This window comes from Lissotriton helveticus, chromosome 3_1 (genome assembly GCF_964261635.1).
Source record: "Lissotriton helveticus chromosome 3_1, aLisHel1.1, whole genome shotgun sequence".
Taxonomy (NCBI): Eukaryota; Metazoa; Chordata; class Amphibia; order Caudata; family Salamandridae; genus Lissotriton; species Lissotriton helveticus.
In genome coordinates, this window is record NC_136061.1 from 1364648878 (window position 1) to 1364670623 (window position 21746).

Sequence of the window (21746 nt, forward strand, 5' to 3'; positions counted from 1 at the left end):
ATCAAGCCGAAATCGGCTCGCAAAGGGCCAGATTCTGAGAATCTGGCCCTTTGCGAGCGCTATTTTTGCATTTGGGATTCATCATCCCAAATGCAACAATCGGTAATAGCGATTTCACTATTTTGCGAGGAATTACATTTAAGGAATCTCTATTTGAGATTCCTTATATGCAATTCATCATCCATTTAAAAATTGCGAATTCGCAATTTCGGCCCGCTATTTACCACGAGGTCAAACCTCGTGGTAAATAGCGAAAACTTAGAAAAATGCTTTTAAAAGCATTTTTCTAAGTTGCATGTTGCACACACACATGTCCTTTGGACATGTGTGTGTGCAACACCTGTTTCAATTTGCATTTAAGGGGTGCTACAGTGTGTCCTTTGGACACCCCTGGCACCCTTTAAATCGCTATCTTATTTGCGATTAGCTAATTGCTAATTGCAAATAAGGAATACTCCCCATTCATTCCTATGGGCCTGCAGGCTCATAGGAATGCATAGGGAGTTATTCCTTATTTGCGATTAGCAATTTGCTACTCGCAAATAAGGAACATGTAGGAATCGCAATATTTTTTGCAATTCCTACATGAATCCCGTTTTGCAAGTCCTTAATAGCGATTCGTTATGAATCGCTATTAGGGGCTCGCAGAACGGGAGAATGATGAATCAGGCTGTTAATCTCACACGAGATTCCATATGTTGTAACTGTAATGAAGATTTATAAAACACGTTCTACATATTTCTCCAACACCTGATTTTACTTATATCCTTCTGGGCCCATTAGTCCCCCAAATAAAAAATGAAGCTGATGTAGACTTACTAGACCTAATGCTAATCCTTGCCTACAAACTCATCCTCACTAACTGTAAGAACTTTGGCATAAATATCTCATTTTACATGTGGCGAGAATGGCTTGCATTCTTAAGAGGTGCCGACATCTCTTTACAGTGCTCCCCATGGCGCCTATTTTACAGACCGCCCACTTTACAGACCAATATAGAACTCTCAAGATGTCGCTACTAGTCACTCTGACCCTTCATAAAAGTACACCTTCAACATTTTACAAACATATTTTTCTTCAAGTTAGCCCTTTCATAATAGTCTCCTAACTATGAACCTCAGTAACCAAACCAAACCATTGCTTCTCACCTTTTGATTTACATATGTTCCTCATGCTTCTCACCTCTTCATCTACTTCTGTTCCTCATGCAACACTGCCTCAAATACCAGTACTAGTATTGGCTCTTTATTCGGTTGTGCATACAAATAATATGAAGCTATTTCCGAAATGACTACTGTGGATTTTATGTATCGTTTACTTACTTAATTGCTTCCAATAAATCTGCATATAATATTCTAATCTTAGTATATATGATGCCTACTATATGTACAATGATTACTCTCAATGTGTGCACACTAAAGTCCCCCCTTCTTGCCTTCTCTACCCACTCCTAGTGTGCTTTATGAATGACATACCTAAAAGTGTTGGCCTAACGGCAAGGGCGGTCGCCCTCAAATATGGGGATCCGGGTTTGATTCTCAGCAATGATGCTGAACATCCTGTGATTCTGGGCAAATCACTTAATCTACCCGTGCCTAACAAAAATGAATGTGTCCTTATGTAACGCAACTGATGCTATGTAAAGCGCTCTGATACCCGGTACCGGGTCAAGTTCGCGCTGTATAAAACTCCGGAAAAAAAACGTCAAACACTATCATCACTTGTATTTGATTTTCCGAACTGTCTTTTTGTTTGTACTAATTTTGTAAAATCCAGTAAAAATTACTGGAAAAAAAAAAAAAAGAAATGTTCATCTGGCCAAATGCATGCTACACCCTCCCTTTCAATGGTCAAATAATTCCTTTCTGTCATCATGATCTGGATCCGTATAAAACTGTTCTCTGACTCTGTATCTTCCCCACTGGCCTCCATAGCTAAGATACAATGTCCCGCATGCGAATATGGAAATAAAGGAGGTGAACAGAAAATAGACTTTTTCAAATTTGTCAAATGCCAGTTTATGAACATCAGCCCACACAAATGTTACATCTTTCTTTAACAGACATCTGAGAAATTTAGCCTGTTATGCAAAGTTTTGGACAAAACTGGAACAAAATTCACCAAGTCCCAAAAATAAGCTGTGAGAAAATTTCCCTTTTTGCATGGTCATCCCCATTTTCTGCTGAATTTAATGGTTTTTAAAATCTGAACAGAGGGGCACTGTTTTCCAGTGCCCAGTGTATGTGCTCTAACCCCTAAAGCATGAAGGAATTAGCTAATAACGGATTGACTTTTTTAACCCTCATATAAGACCATAGTATATGGTATAGAGACTTTACCCATAGCATGTAAATTTAAATTTCAACTGTGGAATGCAGCACTTATTGTGCTTTTCACTTGTGTGATGAGGATATCATGACTTCAGGCCTACAATTATAGCCTGACTGCTGCAGTTTAAACCTCCAGTGTGACCGGTAAACACCTTCCTTTTGAATATTAGTAAGTCACCTCTATATGCACCTTGTAGCCTCAATGTGGAGAGCATGGTATTTAAAAGTGAGACATGTTAAAAAATAATTTTAACATGTCCCTACAATGACAAGATCCTAAATGCTATTTTCAGTGTGGAAGGCCTGGCTGTCCAATGTAGAAAATCAGAGTACATATTAAAACACTAATACTGTATCTTGAGGATGGGAGCAGCTACAAAAATAATCAAACAACTATTTCTAATAGGTATTAAAAGTCCAATTAATTAGTGCAGTTGTATTTTTGATAAATATTAAGGAACAGCAACTTTAAAAAAATTACCCTTTCCGTGCATAAATGTCTTGGGGCCAGATTGGCATTAGCAGTCCAGCAGAGCCAGGTCTTGCTCCAATAGTGCCCTGGGCGGAAATAAATGTGCTGCCCTCGCTAGTGCTGATAAATAAAAGGATTATAGAATTTTAGAAAAAAACACAGGAGTATGACCCATAAACCAAGTTGAGATCTGGGTAAGTATACGAAAAGAAACAACAATATCTCAACTGGTATCATTAGGGGAGTCAGTTTAACCAGTATGTAAAATACATTACCAGGAAGGAAAGAGGGAGACTCATGATAGGTTTTGCAAATGTGCACATGGCATGATATATTTAGGCTCAAAGTTTAAAACGGTACAGTTGTAACAGCACTGTAGGCATAGAATGCATAGGCAGCCCGAATTGGACTTGGTGCACAAATGTGCTCGTGACACATATAAGTGGTGACACAAGTGACAAAGTGAAAACAGCGAAAGGAGCACGGAGACAAAATAGTGAAAATATGTACAAGAAACTGTGGTTCAGCACAAACTAATTTACAGTGATTGCATGGGTAACGATTGAGCGATTTAGTTTGAACCACAAGGAGTTAGGGCGCCGTCAGTTGCACTGAGGAGTCAACGACGTTTAGATCCTATAGAATCAGGATCATCTTCAGGACAGGGCTGCTGTTTATGTAGTGCTGTACCTGGAGGAAATGGAGAATTGTCACGGTGTGGAAGGGGATGGCAGGAAGGTGCGCGTAGGTGAGGGTGGCAGTAGCGGTCAGGCCTACCTGAGGGTCAGGCTGGTGGAAGTAAACGGAGGCGGGGGGCCGGTTCAGGGCTGGCGCGGCGAGAACCATCTGGGGGTCGGCGGGCTGGAGGCTGGAAAAACAGGAGTAACAGGACTGGTGAGGCAGGTGTGGCTCAATGAAGCATGGCAGGCGTGAGCCGTAGCTGGGAAGGAGAGAGTCAGTACTTGAGTAGGACACGGTCCCGTGTCTATACTAGCGAGCAGGAATCAATCCGGCGTGGGGAGCTGGGCAGAAGGTTGCGTGGAGGGTTCCGGGAGGGTGGGTCTGTGTAGGAAAAACGGGAGTAACAGCACAGGTGAGGTAGGTGTGGCTCAATGAAGCATGGCGGGCGTGAGCTGTGGCTGGGAAGGAGAGAGAATGTACCTGAGTAGGACACGGTCCCGTGTCTATACTAGCGAGCAGTAATCAATCCGGCGTGGGGGGCTGGGCAGAAGGTTGCGTGGAGGGTTCCGGGCGGGTGGGTCTGTGTAGGAAGGGGCAAAAAAGAGACTGTGGTAGGCCGTACTAGGGAGCAGCTTGGAGGGAAGGGGGTACTGTCTTACTTTGGGCGAGGGCAAGGGAAGTCGCAAGGTCAGACTACTTTGACGCTAGGCAGGGGCGCCGTAAATAAAAAGCGGCGTGGAGGGCACCGGAGGCCGGCGAGTTTGGAGCCTCTGTGTCACCATAAGAGGTGGTGCTGGTTCTGTAAATCTATGGGGGAAAAATGAAGGACAATGTAAGGCTCGGAAATGGGAACACAAAAGGGTCCGCGCGGGAACTTGGTGCGTGAGGAGGCTTACCGATGGATGAGGAGTGAATCCGTCCGGGGGGGGTGGTGGCGCTTCAATCAGCCGGTAACCGCCACAATCGTGTCCGGTTATGTAGTGAGAGCCGCACTAGCCATTAATGTGGGGATCCTGGCGTTCACGTCAGGCGGTCAAGTGATCCGGGAGCGAGGGGCGTGTCATCCGAGATGCTGCGGGGGTAACGCTACAGCTGTCTGAAGGCGGGGCAAAGGAGAGGGGAGGGCGGGGAAATGGACGACACACCAAGGAGTCATGTTGAAGTCAGTTGGCAAGACGTAGCGGTTGGGGCTCCGGCATGGTGAATTATTGATCCCTGCCATGAACGAGTGGCTACTGGCAGCACGATGGTTGAATTTTTTAAGCCTCAAGTGTGGTGTTGTACCGCGGAAAACAAGTGTTGCTGATTTAACATACATACAGTGAATGGCACGAATGAAGTAAAGAGGAAAAGCACGAGTTAATCAATACAATTGCATAGTGGAATGGTGATATTTCAATGCATATGGTTACACGTCTGGAAAGCAAACAATTGAAAGTGGAAGGGGAACAGGTGGCTATGAGCTTCAAGGAGAGTGTTATACCACGGTGAACAAGTATAGCTGAACATACATGCATTCAGTGGGTAACATAAATGGCGGAAAAGTAAAACACATGCATCAATTAAAACGATGTAGAAAGGAAAAGGAAGGAAAAAGCACAGCCATGTGGAGTTACAGTCGGTTGCAGCTATTCCAATGTACATGGTTACATGTCACGGGGAAGAAAACTATTTATTAAAGATGGGAAAAACATAAATATAGAGAGTTACAGTAGGATTGTGCTGTTCCATTCATCAATAGTGTTGAGGCCCCGGTTGACTGAGTTACACTTGGTGATCCATTTGCATTCACTTTTGTTCAGAAGGGCTCTAATATTTCCACCTCTAAGGGGTAGTGTAGGTTGGTCGATCACCTGCCAGGTGATATCTGTTTCAAAGGTGTTTTTTCTCAATGTAGTGAGAAACCAGGGGTGCAGTAAAAACTTTACAGTGTATCCTGCTTTTATGCTGCATTATTCTCTGCTTGACCATCTGTGTGGTCTGGCCAATGTATATGAGGTCGGAAGGGCAACGGATGGCATAAATAACATTCTGGGACCTTCAGTTAGTGAATGTATTGAGTTTGTAAGTTTTATTGTTCGCTTTGAACTCTTTTGTGTTGTATGTGAGGTCACACACTACACATGCCTGGCATTTGTAATGTCCAACCACTGGAGGTAAACCCCAGGTGGCAGTGATGGTGTTCTGTTGTGTCGGATTGGTGGACCAAGTGATAGCATGTCCTAGGTGAGTAGACAGATTGCCCCCTCGTTGGTACGAGAAGAAGGGGGGTTCTCTAAATGCTTCATGTGCACGTAGAAGTGGCCAGTTCCGTTTAATGATCTTGCTCACTTGGTTGCTGCAGGGACTGAACTTGGATACAAACGGTATGCGTGTCATGGTTTCCTTGGGTTGAGGGTGAGGAAATTGTCACGGTGGCAGTACCAGGCTCTCTTGCGAGCTCGGGAAATCAAGCGTGTGGGGTATCCCCTGTCAAGTAACTTTTGGATGAGGATATCGGATTCACGGAAGTAGTCTTTCCGCCATTTGCAATTCCTGCGAATGCGCAGAACTTGCCCGTAAGGGAGACCATCTCGGAGGCCTCGAGGGTGGTAGCTTGAGTACTGAAGTAAGGTGTTTCTCTCAGTAGGTTTGCGATACAAGCAGGTACCTATTTTACCACCCTCAGCGTGTATGGTCAGGTCCAAAAATGGGAGGTCATTGGGTTTGGAATCACAAGTAAATTTGAGGTGGGGTTGTGAATGATTAAGCCATTGGATGAAGGAGATGTGGGTCTCTGTGGTGCCTTTCCATAATAGAAGAATGTCATCAGTGTAACGCCGCCAGAGGGAGATCTGTGCAAGGAAGGGATTGTTGGGGGTGAATATATGGGTCATTTCTAGATTATGGACGAAGAGAATGGCAAAGTCCGGGACGAAGCATGCCCCCATGGAGACGCCTTTGATTTGGAGATAGAATGTAATCCGGTATAGGAAACAGTTGTTTTCTAGGGCAACGTGTAGCAGATCAATGATGAATTCAGTCGGGATCAAGGTGGGTCTTGGTCTGGTTTCCAGTGGTTCCTCACTGACTTTGAGTCCCTCAGTGTGCGAAATATTGGTGTAAAGTGATTCGATGTCAAGTTTCACCATGAGTTCCGTTTTGTTGTCGAAAGGTCTATCTTCAATGGTTTGGATTATATCCATGGTGTCTCTGATGAAGGTTTCAGTGGATGGAACAAATTATTTAATGATAGCATCATTGTACTTGCACAAGGGTTCAAGGATCGATATACAGCCCGACACAATGGTACGTCCTGGTGGGTTGGTGCCATCCTTGTGGGTCTTCGGTAGTACATATATGACCGGCGTGCGGGGATGTTGGTTGTTTAGGAAATTGTATTCCTTTTGGGAGATAAAGTTCATCGATCTTGCTCTACCGGTGATCTCTTGTATTTTGGATCTGAGATCAGGTAAAGGGTCCTTAGTGAGTGGGCGGTAGTGACTAGTGTTGGTCAATTGTCTCTTGGTCGTAGTGGTCCATGTTCATCACCACAATTCCTCTGCCCTTATCCGCTGGTTTGATAATTAAGTCGTTCTTCTTTTTGAGATTGATCAAGGCTTGTTTCTCAGATAAGGGGTGGTTGTAGCGGACATATTCAAATTGGGCTTGGAGATCTGTGACTTCACATAGAACGAAGCGTTTGAAGGCAAGTATTTTGAGGGGCATAGATGAAGAGGGGGGGTTGAATGTCAATGGGGGTTGGAAACAGGGACCTGTGGGTTTGGTTGGGGACGGTTTATCCGCAAAACAATTGTTTGAGCCAAATGCATCGCTGCTTTTTATTTACGGCGCCCCTGCCTAGCGTCAAAGTAGTCTGACCTTGTGGCTGCCCTTGCCCTCGCCCAAGGTAAGACAGCACCCCCTCCCCTCCGAGCTGCTCCCCAGTACGGCCTACCACAGTCTCATTTTTGCACCTTCCTACACAGACCCACCCGTACTGACTCTCTCCTTCCAAGCCACAGCTCACGCCCGCCATGCTTCATTGAGCCACACCTACCTCACCTGTGCCGTTACTCCTGTTTTTCCTACACAGACCCACCCGCTCGGAACCCTCCACGCAACCTTCTGCCCAGCCCCCCACGCCGGATTAATTCCTGCTTGCTAGTATAGACACGGGACTGTGTCCTACTCAGGTACTGACTTTCTCCTTCCCAGCCACGGCTCACGCCCGCCATGCTTCATTGAACCACACCTGCCTCACCTGTGCCGTCACTCCCGTTTTTCCTACACAGACCCACCCTCCCGGAATGCTCCTAGCAACCTTCTTCCCAGCCCCCCATGCCAGATTGATTCCAGCTCGCTAGTATAGACACGAGACCGTGTCCTACTCAGGTACTGACTCTCTCCTTCCCAGCCACGGCTCACGCCCGCCATGCTTCATTGAGCCACACCTGCCTCACCTGTGCCGTTACTCCTGTTTTTCCAGCCTCCAGCCCGCTGATCCCCAGATGGTTCTCGCCGTGCCAGCCATGAACCGGCCCCCCGCCTCTGTTTACTTCCACCAGCCTGACCTTAAGGTAGGCATGACCGCTCCTGCCGCCCTCACCTACGCGCAACTTCCTGCTATCCCATTCCACACCATGACAATTCTCCATTTCCTCCCTGTACAGCACTACATAAACAGCAGCCCTGTCCTGAAGATGATCCTGATTCTATAGGATCGAAACGTCGTTGACTCCTCAGCGCAACTGACGGCGCCCTAACTCCTTGTGGTTCAAACTAAATCGCTCAATCGTTACCCATGCAGTTGGGGAGAGGGTGTTCATGCATTTTGGCAGGGTGTTAGAGATAGATTGGAGATTAATGTAGGGATCTGATGGAGTGCTAAAAGCAGCAGCTTTAGCATGATTAACAACTTCCCTGCTGCCATTGTCCGTCGCGAGCACTACCTCGCTGGTGCTGCGAACGTCCAGCGCCCGACGCGGCCCCGCCCACTCCGCGGAACCGCCGCACTGCCGCGAAATAACGGCCGCGGTTAAGATGTTAAGAGCATTTCAAAGGAATCCACTGGAGCCAGGGTAGAGCAGCTCTGCTCTTTGCACGATCATTAGACAGTTTTTTACACCCTGTTGAACAGTGGCACCATGGGCTCGCCCATACCAAAAGCCCGCCCTGCTTTCCAGCTACTCCCAGCAAGTACTCAGCTTTGCATGAGGTGTGAAATTCCTCCCAGGTGTATATATTAGACTGACCTGAATGGGCAGGGATGACTCCTCTTAGCTCAATAAAATATGCACGGTGGCAGCAATGCCCTTCCTGTTGATACCCAGGTGGCAAATTCTGCATGAGTGGTCTGTCTGAAGCATGTTTAAATGTTCAGCACCCTGCAAAGAGAGCTAACACGACCAATCTGGTATATCACCTGTCTGGTTGCTGAAGGGTCATGCTTTTGTCCTATCAAACGTCTGTCTCTGAGTTTGTTGTGGGTAAAGTGCCTACTTCAAACTGAAATTTTAGTGTTCAATGTGTGAGACACTAGGATTACCATAGTATGCTCCCACTCACACCACAGCCTCAGAGCAAAAACCTTTGCTTTCTTGGGTTTGTCCTGACACATTGCTTTTAAGGCCTGGGAACATTACTCCATTGGAACTAGGAGTGCCTTATGGTGTACCCCACCCACAGGCTGGTGATCCCTACAAAGCTAGACCCTCACAGGCCTTCCTCAAAACACTTCTGGACTTAAGAAAGGATGCCAGGTGGACTGAACCTGCTGAACTTGGTGTCTCTGACCTAAGAGAAAGGCCTGAGGAAGATGGTTCCTTGGGTGTCTCAATGAATATTAAAAAAAAGCTGAAGAAGACATTCCTGTGATGATTCATAGTTGACCATTGGCAACTGAACCTCGACTAGAATTTGCTGTTGCTTTTTGCTTGTCACCCTAAGAGTCTGTAGGTACTCATCCTGAGGTCCTGGATGCCTTGGAAATGTCAAAGACAGTTAGTAACATGTTCAAAACTTTTGCTCCAGAGTTTCAAGTGTACCAACTGTGAAAAGTATCCAACTGGCAGTTCCACAGCTTTGGATTGAATTTCAAGTTTGTCCCATATGGAGAAGAATGTTTACTCAGGAAAACAACAAAGTCCCTCTTCGGAGTTGGACTTCTAAACGTTTCTGAACTTCCTTACTTCCAGGATCTAGCAAGACCAATCCACTTGGAGTATTCAACCCACATTCCATCTCAGATGGCCCAAATTACACCTGGTTTCTGGTCTACCAGGACAATTAGACCATTAGCTACTATTGCAGGTTTTGCCTCTACTTTCACTCAAATATTTAAAAATTCATATCTCTGGTACCCCATTATTGGATTATTGTGATTTTGTTTATTAAATATTTCTCTAGTTTTATGAATTGGTGTGGGATTTTTAATGCATTGTGTTTCTGACTTTTTAACTGTTTTGGTACTTCTTAATGCTTTGCACATTTTCTCTAACTTAAGCCTGACTACTGTATGTCACAGCTACCAGGGCTTGAGCTCAGGTTTAAATCATTGAAACCTTTGAATGTATCTATCAGGATAGTGACTTTATTACTTGTGGTACTTACCAATACACCCCAAATAATTGACCCTTATTGCTTGGTGTTTTCAAAATTTCTTTGGTCGTAAGTAAACTTTTGGTTGAATATCATTTTCATCAATGACATGACAAGGATAGTCAACCTCTTTGCATTTGCAAGGCCATTCTCCTCTGTTGCGAAATGTTGAGAACCATTTTGACTATACAGTTATGTGTTTCAATAGTATCAGGATAAACTAATATATCTTCTTGAAATGCTGCAATCCCCTCTTGCTCTCCGAACAATATAAGCATCAGTTTTTGGAAAACAGAAACTGCTGATGCTAGGTGGACCTGTTCAAAGACGGAAGGGGTGCCCTTTATCTCTGCTGTTCTGGGGCTAATTTACTTACCATGAGAAAATGGGGATCGCAGGACCCAATATATACGATTAGTTTATATATGCAAAACAACAATTATTTGTGTGCCAGTTGCAAAAATAAATGGTGTCAATCTAAATAAATCAAATTTACTTGCAAATGCCATATATCCTTGTACTCAACCTTTGTGCATTTATTTGTATTATAATGGAATTGGGGGTCATTTAGTAGTAGAAACATTTTAAACACTTATACACACTCACAAAATAAACATAGTAAATGTGCATACGGTTCCTGCATCTGCCCGATCCATGACTCAGACAAGTGCAGGAGCAGAGGCAGCGGCACAGCAACCCAAACGCCATGGACAGACCGCAACACGGAGGGTTGATGCTCCAGAAAAGAAGAGGAAGGGCGGAGCTGTGCCCCAGCAATGCCTGCTCGGCCCCATGGTCGCTGAGCTACTCAGAGGCTCCGGACCTCGACCTGGATCTAGACCTGGGGCAGCGAGTATTTTGGAAGCCCAAGACTGGAGCAGAGGCTGTGGTCCCATGTTTGAGGGAGAGGGCCTGGCTGAAGGTGCCCTCAAGGTAATATCAGAGACAATGACCAGCTTCCAGGAAAATGACTTACAGATAATGCTCAGCCAGGTAGAGCCTGGTAGTGCACAGATTTCTAGAAGTAGGGTAGAGGGGGCTGAGACACTTCAAGCACTTCAAGCAGAAAGCTCAGATGGGGGTGAGGGAGGAAAAAAGGGGAAAGATTAACAAAATGGGGATACTTGTAATCACTCCAGTAGCAATGCCCAAACTGAAAGCGTAATAAATAGTGCTACAAGTGGAGAAGAAGGGGAGTTACAGGAAGATTCCTCTGAAGTTCCCTTTGGAAACCCTCAACAGAATAGGAAAATCCCGATTAGACTTTGTGAAAATCACGATGACAGATGTCAAAATGTGATAGGGAAGGAAGGGAAGGTGTGAAGGACACTGATGTAGAGGCAACGGATTGCTATTACTCATTGTCGGATGACAGTAGCTCTGTGGGTGGCTCTTTGTCACTGTCGGACACGAGTGAGAGCGAAAGTCTACCTGACACCAGCGGGGTGGACTCCACTGCAACTATGCGCAAGGCTAAAAGGAAATCAGGGCTCTAGGGACAAGCCAAAAAAAAGGTAAAGATCTGAATTGTGGTCCCTGGGAGCATAATACATTGAGCTGGGTGCTTTGGAAACATCTTCTTATGCTCTCCTGCAACTATTTTGGGACCCTCCACAGGGTCGAAACGTTTTTATTTTGTATGTTGTATGAGTATTGTGGTACGATAAGAATGAGGTTGAATGAGAGTCAGTCACTGGTAATGAATGATGAGAGTCAGTTTTAATTAATTTTCGTGCATTTTGGTTTGTCCTATGTTATATATTATGGAATGATACCTACAAGAAATTATTTATGAAAACTTACTTATCACATGTGTCATAAATGTATGTACCTGTGTAATAATTTTTAGAGATATGTGTTTATACAAAAAAAATATTATATTTGTATAATAAAATGTTTTGAAATGTATAAAATGTTTGATGTTCAAATTAAATGTTATGATATATGTCTAAATAGCTTAATACAACATGGGTGTTGTGGCAATATAGCACCTTATTGGTCGTTTGTTAAATTGAATAGGTCGGCATAGAGGTTCCTACCCCAATCGGTTTCTTCTCCCCTCCCTCCTCTTGGACCTAAAAGTAACTTAGGGAGGGCCTTTCTCCCTTTAACAGTACAGAAAGTTGCCAAAGTATGTAGCAATATCTGCTGACGTTTATCAGATCTGGAGACCAGAACCCTTGAGACGGATGTTCCAGCGGCCCAGAGCCAGACTGAATTGCATGAGGCCAGACTAGTCGATATCCAATGGAAATTGGAAGATCAGGAAAACTGTCAGCGCTGGAACAACCTGTGTTTTTTGGGTATTCCTGAGAACATGAAGGCACACACACGCATCTCTATATGGTAGATCTGTTAAGAAGAGCATTTCCCGATTTGGAGGGGTGGAACTGGGCTCAAGAGATCTGACGTGCCCACCAGGTTCCCCTAACCTTGAAACAGCCAGCTGGACCAGATGCAAAGCCCAGGGCTGTTCTAGTTTACATGGGGAATTATCATCTTAGGCAGAATATTTATGAGAAGGACAAACCGGAAAGTAAGCGCAAGGTAGATAATATCATGTTCTTTGCCCGACCTGACGTAATTGTCAAGAGGCGCTGGAAGCTACGGGAGATGATCAGTCCATTCAGGCATAGGGTGCTCAGGCCTATCTTATGAACCCAACAAAGCTAAAAGTGGTAGTTGGCGACAAGGCTTACTTCTTTACATCCGAGATCAAAGCAAAGAAACTTTTGGAGGAACTCGGGACAGGAGCCACAAAAACATGATCAAACATTTGCTGAACTGTCGGGATGGCTAGGATGTAGATTAGATTAAACTAGCATTGAAGTGGATAGTTGAAGAAGGGATCAGTAAGGAGGTCACATGTTTTTTCTCCTTCTATATCTTTATTCTCTTTGTAGTACAGTAAAGGAAATATGATGCTACTATTTCGGGGGGTGGCTTTTGGCCTTTTTTTTTGTTTTGGTTACAATTAAATGGGTCCAATGAATGGAGGGCCTCACGGGTCTTGGTGTAGTGCTGCTTCATAACTAACAGACCAGCATTCCCGAAGCTTCCAAGGGCATGGAGGGTTGGGCTGGGAGGGGAAGGGAAGGGCAGGGCAGAGTGGAGTGGGTGGGGGAGGGTGGGAGGTTAAAGGGTGGGGTAGGAGTAGAATAAAAGTGGAAAAAACAGAAGGGAAAAGCAAAAGATGATGATCTAGGAAAGAATACTAGAGTAATGTAGTTTAGATGAAAGGGTTCCATATATAATTATGGCTAAATTGAGGATCTGTTCAGTGAACGTGGGGGGCTGAACAACGAAATTAATAGAGCCAAAGTATACAAGATGTTACAATTTATTAACCCAGAAGTAATTTGTCTACAAGAGACGCACATCATATGGTGTAATAAGGATGCCCTTCAGATAAGGGGATATGAGCAGGCTGTATGCTCTACCCAAACTTCTATGAAAGGAAGGGTAGCCATATTTATTAAACATCAAGCCGGGGTAGTAAAACGTACACTAGCTGATGAGTGGAGCGCTGGGCAATAGTCTCACTAACCACTGGGTTGATGGTAGGGACAGTATATGAGTCGAATCAAAATGATCCCAAAATCTGGGAAAATTCGGAAGTGGAGTTAGCCTCCTGGCCGACCCCTTTGATAATATGAGGTGACTTGAATATACATCTTGGGATCTCTAAGGATGACTTGCTAAAATACAATGGGCGGAAGCCCAAAGTATATAGAGCATTAACTACTTTCAAGGATAGTCATGGTTTGACTGATGGCTGGGCATATAAGTATTCCACTGATCCCGGGTACACCCATTTCTCTCATCCCCACAAAAAGTATGTTCGGTTGAACAATTTTTTGGCTCCAACCAATATGCTTGACGAGGTAGAGATCAGAAAACTTCCCCAACTTTTTTCAGACCATAATCCAGTACTTTGGGAAGTATCAGTGCAAGGAGCAGAGGTGACGCAGCATAGCTGGTCATTCTGTAGGAAATTAGTAGCTAACGAAGAATTTTCCGCTTATATAAAACATTAGGTTAGGGAGTTCTTCGATATGAACCGATATAATGCCTCACGCAGGACAGTGTGGGACTCCTTTAAAGATGAGCTGAGGGGAGAGGTCATTAGTTACGTGGGTCAGTGCCGTAAGCAGCAGAGGGAAGAGGTCAATACATTAATAGTGCGGTTGGCACAATTGGAGGTGGAAGACTTAAAATTCATTAGTGATAGGGGGCAAGAGGAGGAATTGAGGGAGTATACAGCAAAACTGACTATAACAAAGTCAAAAATCAATTGCTATTTTCAGGTAAGAGTGGCCCAAATTTATCAAACACATAAAAGAGAGATGTATGAGTATGGGGAATCAGCAGGAAGGCTGTTGGCCCTACGCACAAGGCAGAAAACGGTTAGGAACAACATAATCAAAATCAAGAACAGTGTAGGACAGTGTGAAAGGAGGCCCGCGGAGATCGTGGGTGTCTTTGAACAATACTATAAGGACTATATCAAGCAGACCCTCCTAGATCCAGCCTAATGGCAGCAGAAGGTAGACAGTCTGCACTTAAAAGAATCTATGAGGCTGCATATCTGGAGATAGAAGATGAGTTTGCAGTTGAAGAGGTAGTGGGCGCTTTAGGCTCCCTGTCTTCTGGAAAGGCCGCAGGTCCAGATAAAATCCCTTTGGAGGTATATAAGTTGCTTCTACATGAGCTGGCCCCGATGATGCATGATCTCTTCCTAGATGTGCAACATTGGGGAATCCCACCATCCTCTTGGTAGGGTATGGATATGGTGATCTTTGTCAAGAAGAGGAAGCCACTGGAACTACCTGCCTCGTACTGCCCTATCTCTCTGATAAACTGATGCCAATGTGTATTCAAAGGTCTTAGCCAATCAGCTACAGAAGATCATAGCCAAACTAGTCGCACCATGGCAGCATGGCGTTGTACTAGGTAGGGGACCACAGACCATGTCAGGCAGGTTATCAGGGTGGTCCTCCTAGACTCTGAAAAGGCTTTTGACTGGGTGGCATGGCAATATCTTTGGGGAGTTTTATCGGAGACAGGGTTTGACCCAAGACTTATTACTGCTATCCAGGCAATATATTATAAACCCTATGCCCGGCTGCAGGTGATGGGTAACACATCAGAGAAAACCAAGGTAGCCAGAGGGGCGAGGCAGGGATGTCCATGCTCCCCAGTTATTTTCGCCATGTACATTGACTCTTTTATTGATCAGATTCTACAAAATCCTGCAATTAAACCTGTAACAACTACTGGATACCAGACCAAGGTTTTGGCTTATACAGACGATATAGCTGTCATTACAACAGACCCAGAGAAGACAATTTAGGAAGTTGAAAGTATGGCCGAATTTGGTAGTAAATCTGGGGATCTCCATTGCTGTGAGCTGACAATTAGTGTGCTCACAGCAATGCAGTATTCATGACCAATGTAAGATACAGTATCCCATGTACCTGGGGGTTAGGATAAGCTCCAATATGGATGCAATATGGCCCATTGATTTAGATCCGGTGCTCGATAGTATAGGATAGGAATTTAGGCGCTTAGATAAGCTGCATCTGACAATAATAGGGAGGGCCAATGTATTAAAAATGAAAATATTCCCTAAAGTGCTGTATCTGTTTTGTTCCATCCCTCTTGAACTAGTGGATATTACTATGCAAAAAATTCATACAATGTTCTCCAATTTTATTTGGAACTATCAAAAAACCTGACGGGGATTGAAAACTATGACTCTCCTTCGAGAGGGGTGGGGGGCTGGGCTGTCCCGAATCTGCTGTTTTATTATTGGCCAGCTGCACTACAACAGATGGGTCCTCTGCTCGTAACAGCTAGTTTGAGAAATGGTGACCTAGATCTACCCTCTATCTATCATTTAGCTATCAGAAAAGAGGCAGAGGGGCTTTTCCTTAGACAGCTAGAACTTAGCTATTATAAAAAGACACGATTTAAGTGCATAAAGGCGGCTTGGCGTCAACCATCTTGAGTCACATATACCTTTCCTAATATGAATGCACTTCAAACGTGAGGATAGCCACAAAAAAAAAACATAATTGATAAGGATTTTTTTTCTGTACTTAAACACAGAGGGCCCGATTCACAGAATGAACTTAAGACTAAATCCTAAACTTACTACTATTTGGTATTCACAGAATGCACTTACTACTTTCGGGATTCACAGAGTAAACTTACTACTTTCGGGATTCACAGAATGAACTTACTACTTTCGGGACCACAAAGGTACGATGAAACTAAAATGGTGGCCTTTTTTTACGAGAGCGCAGGGTGGCTCACAGCTGACATGCACATCACATGATGATAATAAGTGCCCCAGTTTCGGAAGGTCAGCAGTCAGGGGTACTGATTGGTTGCCATGTTAGAAGCCCAATCTTGCAGAAGCCAATAAGTACAGACCAGCAATGACATTTTCAACCAGCTGTCAAATAACTGTTACATAGAACACAGTTGGAGAAGAGAAGTTCAGTGAGACTGCAGGTTTCAAAGACACTGCGCCACTGTTGAGGCACGGCTTGGGCTTGCACCTCAAACAAAGAATGCAGGAGCCTACCTCAAATAGAAATGAGGGAGAGGAAGAAGCTGTTCAGTTAGAGGAAAGGAAGAAGGCCAAGTGAATACAAACTTAACGATAAAGCACATATACATTATTAAATATAGCGGATTTCCGTATACAAGACTGAAGATATAAGGGCTTGCATTACAGTTTGATAGGAGAAGGTGGGACTCTAAGGATTTTATGAAGAAACCAGATTATATAAAAGCAGGTTGCAGCAACCTGATTGATTTGAACAGTAAAAGGAAAATTATTGGATCGCTATCCCAAATTGATAGTGCTGATGATAATCCCATATTTCATGGGATCAAAACTTCGTCGACATACACTCTGACTCATTACACTATGCTTTGTAGTATTTTTGTTTTGGTTGCAGTAATGTTTTGTTTTTAATAAGAAGTGACCTAACGGTATTATTTTAATGTTGGTCACTGTTCGCTTGCTTAAATATGTCCATATGTTTTTGAACACCTGTTTTTCTGCGCATTATTGTATTTTTGCTCATTGTTTCTTTCAGTTCATTGGTTTTTTGCTCTCTTGATCGTTGGTTTTTGAAATTATTCCATTGGGGGAATTCACATTTTTGTTCAAATTGTAGTAATAAAATTGAAAACTCTGATCATTGAATCTGTTTATGGAACTGATTTTTGTACCCAGAATGACTGTATTTCAGTTTTTAATAAGGGGCCTTTGTTTCTAGAATGGAATCATGTATTTAGCATCTATCAATTTGCCACCCTTTTATAAATTAGCTATGTGGAACTAATTTTCAGAATAAAGGGGTCATAACGCTGTTGGGCGAAATCACTTCCGTCCGACATCGACTTGGTCACGGGACCAACCGACACCCGGTTGGCAAGCCCAACCGCCTCATTAGGATGCGAACGAACGCTGTTCGGTCGCATTCTTATATGTCACTATGGGAGCATGCTGTATGGCCGTAAACCAGACATAATGCATGCTCCCATAGTGAAATAGGAGGTGCGGTTCATCCCTGCACCCCGTGGCAGGCATTTCAAGGTGCCTGCTACAAGGCAACAACCCTGCTCCCAAGCAGGGTCCTGCTGGGGGCCCCAAACGACGCTTTCCGACATGGTTCCCGTGTCGAACAGCCGACATGGAAACCATGCCGGAAACCGTCATTGTAATCTCAAGGGCGAAATGGCCTGCCCTTGAGATTACTTCCCGGCTTCCGACTGGTGGACGGGTTCATCGGGCATGTCGGAAGCCAGCCGTAAGGACCGGTCGGTTTCCTGAGGCGGTTGGAAAGGAAACCGAGCGGCGCTTTACGATGCGGCCGTAAAGACTCCGACATTTTTGAGCCGCATGGTAATCGGCCCCTTAATGTTTATTGGATGGGCCAAAAATTTTAATTAGCTTGAAGTTTAACTGTAACTCTAGATTAAAAAGAAGGAAGCACCCCACTAAACCATGTAGATTTTGATGAATTGTCTGAGGTAATCGTAATTATAAACAATTATAACTTCAGTGCTTTTCACTTTACAAACAGGTGAACTGGAGCAACTTTGTTGCAGTTAATGGAGCAACAGCACATCCCCACTATGACCCAGATGGGACAGCGTACAATATGGGAAACTCGTACGGGAAACACGGTAGGATTTAACGAGCTAATATCTTTCTATTATGCTCTAATTTCAGCATTTAAAACATGGTTAATGTCACACCCCAAATGTAAATCGTGTCTTTTTCTTGTGCTCAGAAAAGCATATTCATCATGGACATTCACAATAAATGTATCGATAAGTAGCTTTTTCCACGAATAATGTTAAAGCAATTTGCTCACTGCTTTGATTGAACAGATTTCTCAACTACATTGTTACTTGCGATTGCCAAGCTTCATTTAATGCGAACTCAAGTTGTACCACATAGGCTGAATGGAAAATTATGCCAAAAACAGGGAAAGTCTCTTACAGCAGAGAGAAGGCCTGAACTTACCCGAGTTAAATTTGGGAGAAAATTACAAAACCGTGGAGTAGTAACAGAAACCTTTGTAATGTAGCAAAAATAGGGAATCGTGTTATTAGAAAAGTGACATAACTCCTTCAAGTGAAACAGAAATCAGTAGTCTGAGGTCAGTTCTGTAAAAACGTGTTTGTGGCAGGTGAGTGGAAATGATGTCCATGATTATAAAAATGGGGCAATTTCCATGATAACCACCGCTGTTACCCAAGTAAATTGGACAGAGACATCTTGAGGCTGGATAGCTGTGTTGACCATCCCTCCATTTGAGGTCGTTACCTCCAGGTTGGACATGGAGATTGATTGTTGATGGTGAACACTAACAGCTGCTGGGGAGAATGGCATACGGAGAATGTGGTGGGTGATCAGCCTTAGACATCTAACCAGCTGGTCTGATTGGGTGAAAAGGATAAGCAGTGAAGCTTTAGGAGTAGCAATGAGTGAGAAAATCAGCAAATGTGACCGAGGTCACTACGTCACCAAGCCTGATGTACCTGCTTGGAGGTCACCTGATAATACATAATAATATTACAGCCAAAACACATACACAAAGTAATTGTTGAAACTCGTTTCCTTGCACCACTGTTGAAATACCGGTAGCACGGCATTTTCTTTTTGTAGCGAGAATCAGACGGGGACAGAAAATAGGCCTGGACACCAAAATAAGTAACACACATTAGTGAATTAGAAAGCTAAAAACGTGGCCCATGTTTACAAATTGGGGTATATTATATCTTCTAAAGACATGTTATATATAATTGTTTTGCAAGGTATGGTAAACTGCATGTGTGTGTTTCCTGCAGGTAATGTTTGTTTTAATATCAGGGAAAATAAAAACCAGCCCACGAGACCATAAAACAGGCATAGACCCAGACCTTAAATCGGCCACACACACTGTGCTGTCAGACCAGCCCGCGGGGCACTGCCTTACTGCCAATATCGGCAACACTCCCCAACCTTCCCACAGCAATACTTTAGTGAAATAATCAGACACAGCACATTTTTAGTGGAGAAAATTGCTGCAAGTAGCCCCTCCCACCGGCGGACCTCAGTCTGCCCCTTACTCACGCCCCTCCCAGCTAAGGGGGGGGCGGAGAGTTGCAGGCAACCCCCGGTTGCTCAGGTCCACAACCGCCCGAAGGACTAACGGGGCGCCGTCGCTCCTCCAGGGTCCAGCGTGAGGACCTCCCTGGGGATTTTGGCTTTCGCACCCTTCCTGTGCTCCTGCAGAGGGTACCCTTACTGTACCTTACAGCCTCTGGATCGCCCTGTAACTCCGCCACAGCACTGGGTGAGGCCACCGTCACCCCAGGGCCCCCCACCACTATAGACATAGTTACCTACAGCCTCTTCATTCAAAGGCCTCCCTCAGATCGAGCAAGGAGATGTCCATTCCTCCTCTGGACAGCTGTGCTGACCAGCACCCACAAGCCCCTATCAGTTCTGCCACTCTACAGGCCTGTGAACTGTATCAGTACTGTCCCTGATCCTCTCAACTAAGACTGCAAACTGTGCTCTGGAGTTGTCCGTATTAGTACTCCATCCCCTACATTTCAGCAATATCAAGGCCAGTCGCACCCTCATGGGAATGGCTCACTCGCGCCCCCTGCTCACAGAAAGGCCTATTTATGTGTAGCCCATAACCTTGCATTTATTCCCGACAGTATATCAGGGTTCTGCTGAAACTTATCTTGCTTGACTGGCGAGTGCGCCTTGCACCTTCGCGGATATGAATTTTCCTACTCCGTTTCCGGCCGCCAAGCTGATGACCTTGCCGGCCCCAACCTTGGGCGAACTAAAAGAAGCTATACTGTTACCCATGTGTGCAGCTGCTGTTGCTAAAGATGGTCCCATATAGAACCGGTAAACTAGATGCTGTACTATATCATTCACTCATGGTGCAGCACCAATTGGCCCATAACATCAACTTGACAAGCCCAGGAGCAAGCCTGAGCTGGCTACCCCAGGTCCCTGCTGCACTCACCTTACCCTAAAGAGCTCTCTTAATTACGGAGCATTCAACCCAACAGAAATGACCCATCTGTATCCAACTCGCAGTGTGTCAGAAGAAGCGAACCAGGCCCCCTTAAGGCTAAAAGGATGCCCTGGGCCGAAGGAAGTTGTCCACCATGATCTTGACTTACTGAGAGTACAACATTATTTCAACCACCTAGCTAACTATATCACTTGAGAACTCCTACTTAAAACATTTTTGGGCGGGCCCTAGCCGTGATTACGGAAGACCAGACTTGACAATACCGTTGCCCCTGACCACCTGGACAGGCCCTCTCCCCTGCTGTGTGCAAACTTTATAGTGTGTCACAAGTACTGACCTTCAGATAACTTCTGGAAAAGACCCCTGGGCACCCCCCTAATGATTACGATACCAGTCTTCTGCCCATCTACCCTTGTGGTTATCCCTCCTGTCACCTATGAGCTGAGGCCAGTAGTTGCATAAGGTAATTGAGCACAACTGGGGCTGATGTGTAAGGATGTCATGGTAATTGCAAAACCGCTACACTTAACACTGCTTCTACTCTCCCCTACAAGAAGTCAGAACCGGGTTGTCACCTTGCCCCCCAAGAGCACTTAACCAAGAACAGCATTCAGGCTCCGAGCCCAGAGCACGCCCTGGCCATTCCTGCTTCCGTTCCCACCTGTCCTGCTCAGAGTGGTGCCTGTGTACTTGATCCGATTGTCCTGAAATTAGAAACAAGGTTACACTCCAATCCTGGACGTGCTGACCTAGAACCCCACTCACTGGCCCCAGTGTGTTCTTCCCCTGTACCTGCTCCAAGCCCTGGCAGGCCAGCCTGGTAGGCGTGGTTTGACCATTATAGAACGAAACCTGTGCGTTTCTGGAAGAGAAAACAAATCCATGAAAACAGCCCCTAATCAGCATTGACAGGTAAGCCTATTGCTATCTCGATCGCCAGGATCAGAGCCCCTTACTTGCGCACCAGTTGCTGTACAAAAGAACACATTCCATTATTGCACATGGGATGCATGTTATGCCCAGACACACCATTTGTTTAAAAGAAAACACATTTCAATGTTGTCACAGGGGATGCATGATTTGCTCACACTCTGCCACTGCTTACCGAGAGAA

The 21746-nt window shown here is 44.8% G+C and overlaps 1 protein-coding gene across 1 annotated transcript in view; it reads left to right on the forward strand.

Moving 5' to 3' along the window:
• The window catches only part of LOC144823470 (carotenoid-cleaving dioxygenase, mitochondrial-like), a 323728-nt gene that overhangs the window by 83312 nt on the left and 218670 nt on the right, over positions 1-21746 (forward strand). The window contains exon 5 of the mRNA XM_078682009.1: positions 18168-18270. Coding sequence (XP_078538135.1) covers positions 18168-18270 — 103 coding nt within the window. The remainder of the gene's footprint in view (positions 1-18167; positions 18271-21746) is intronic.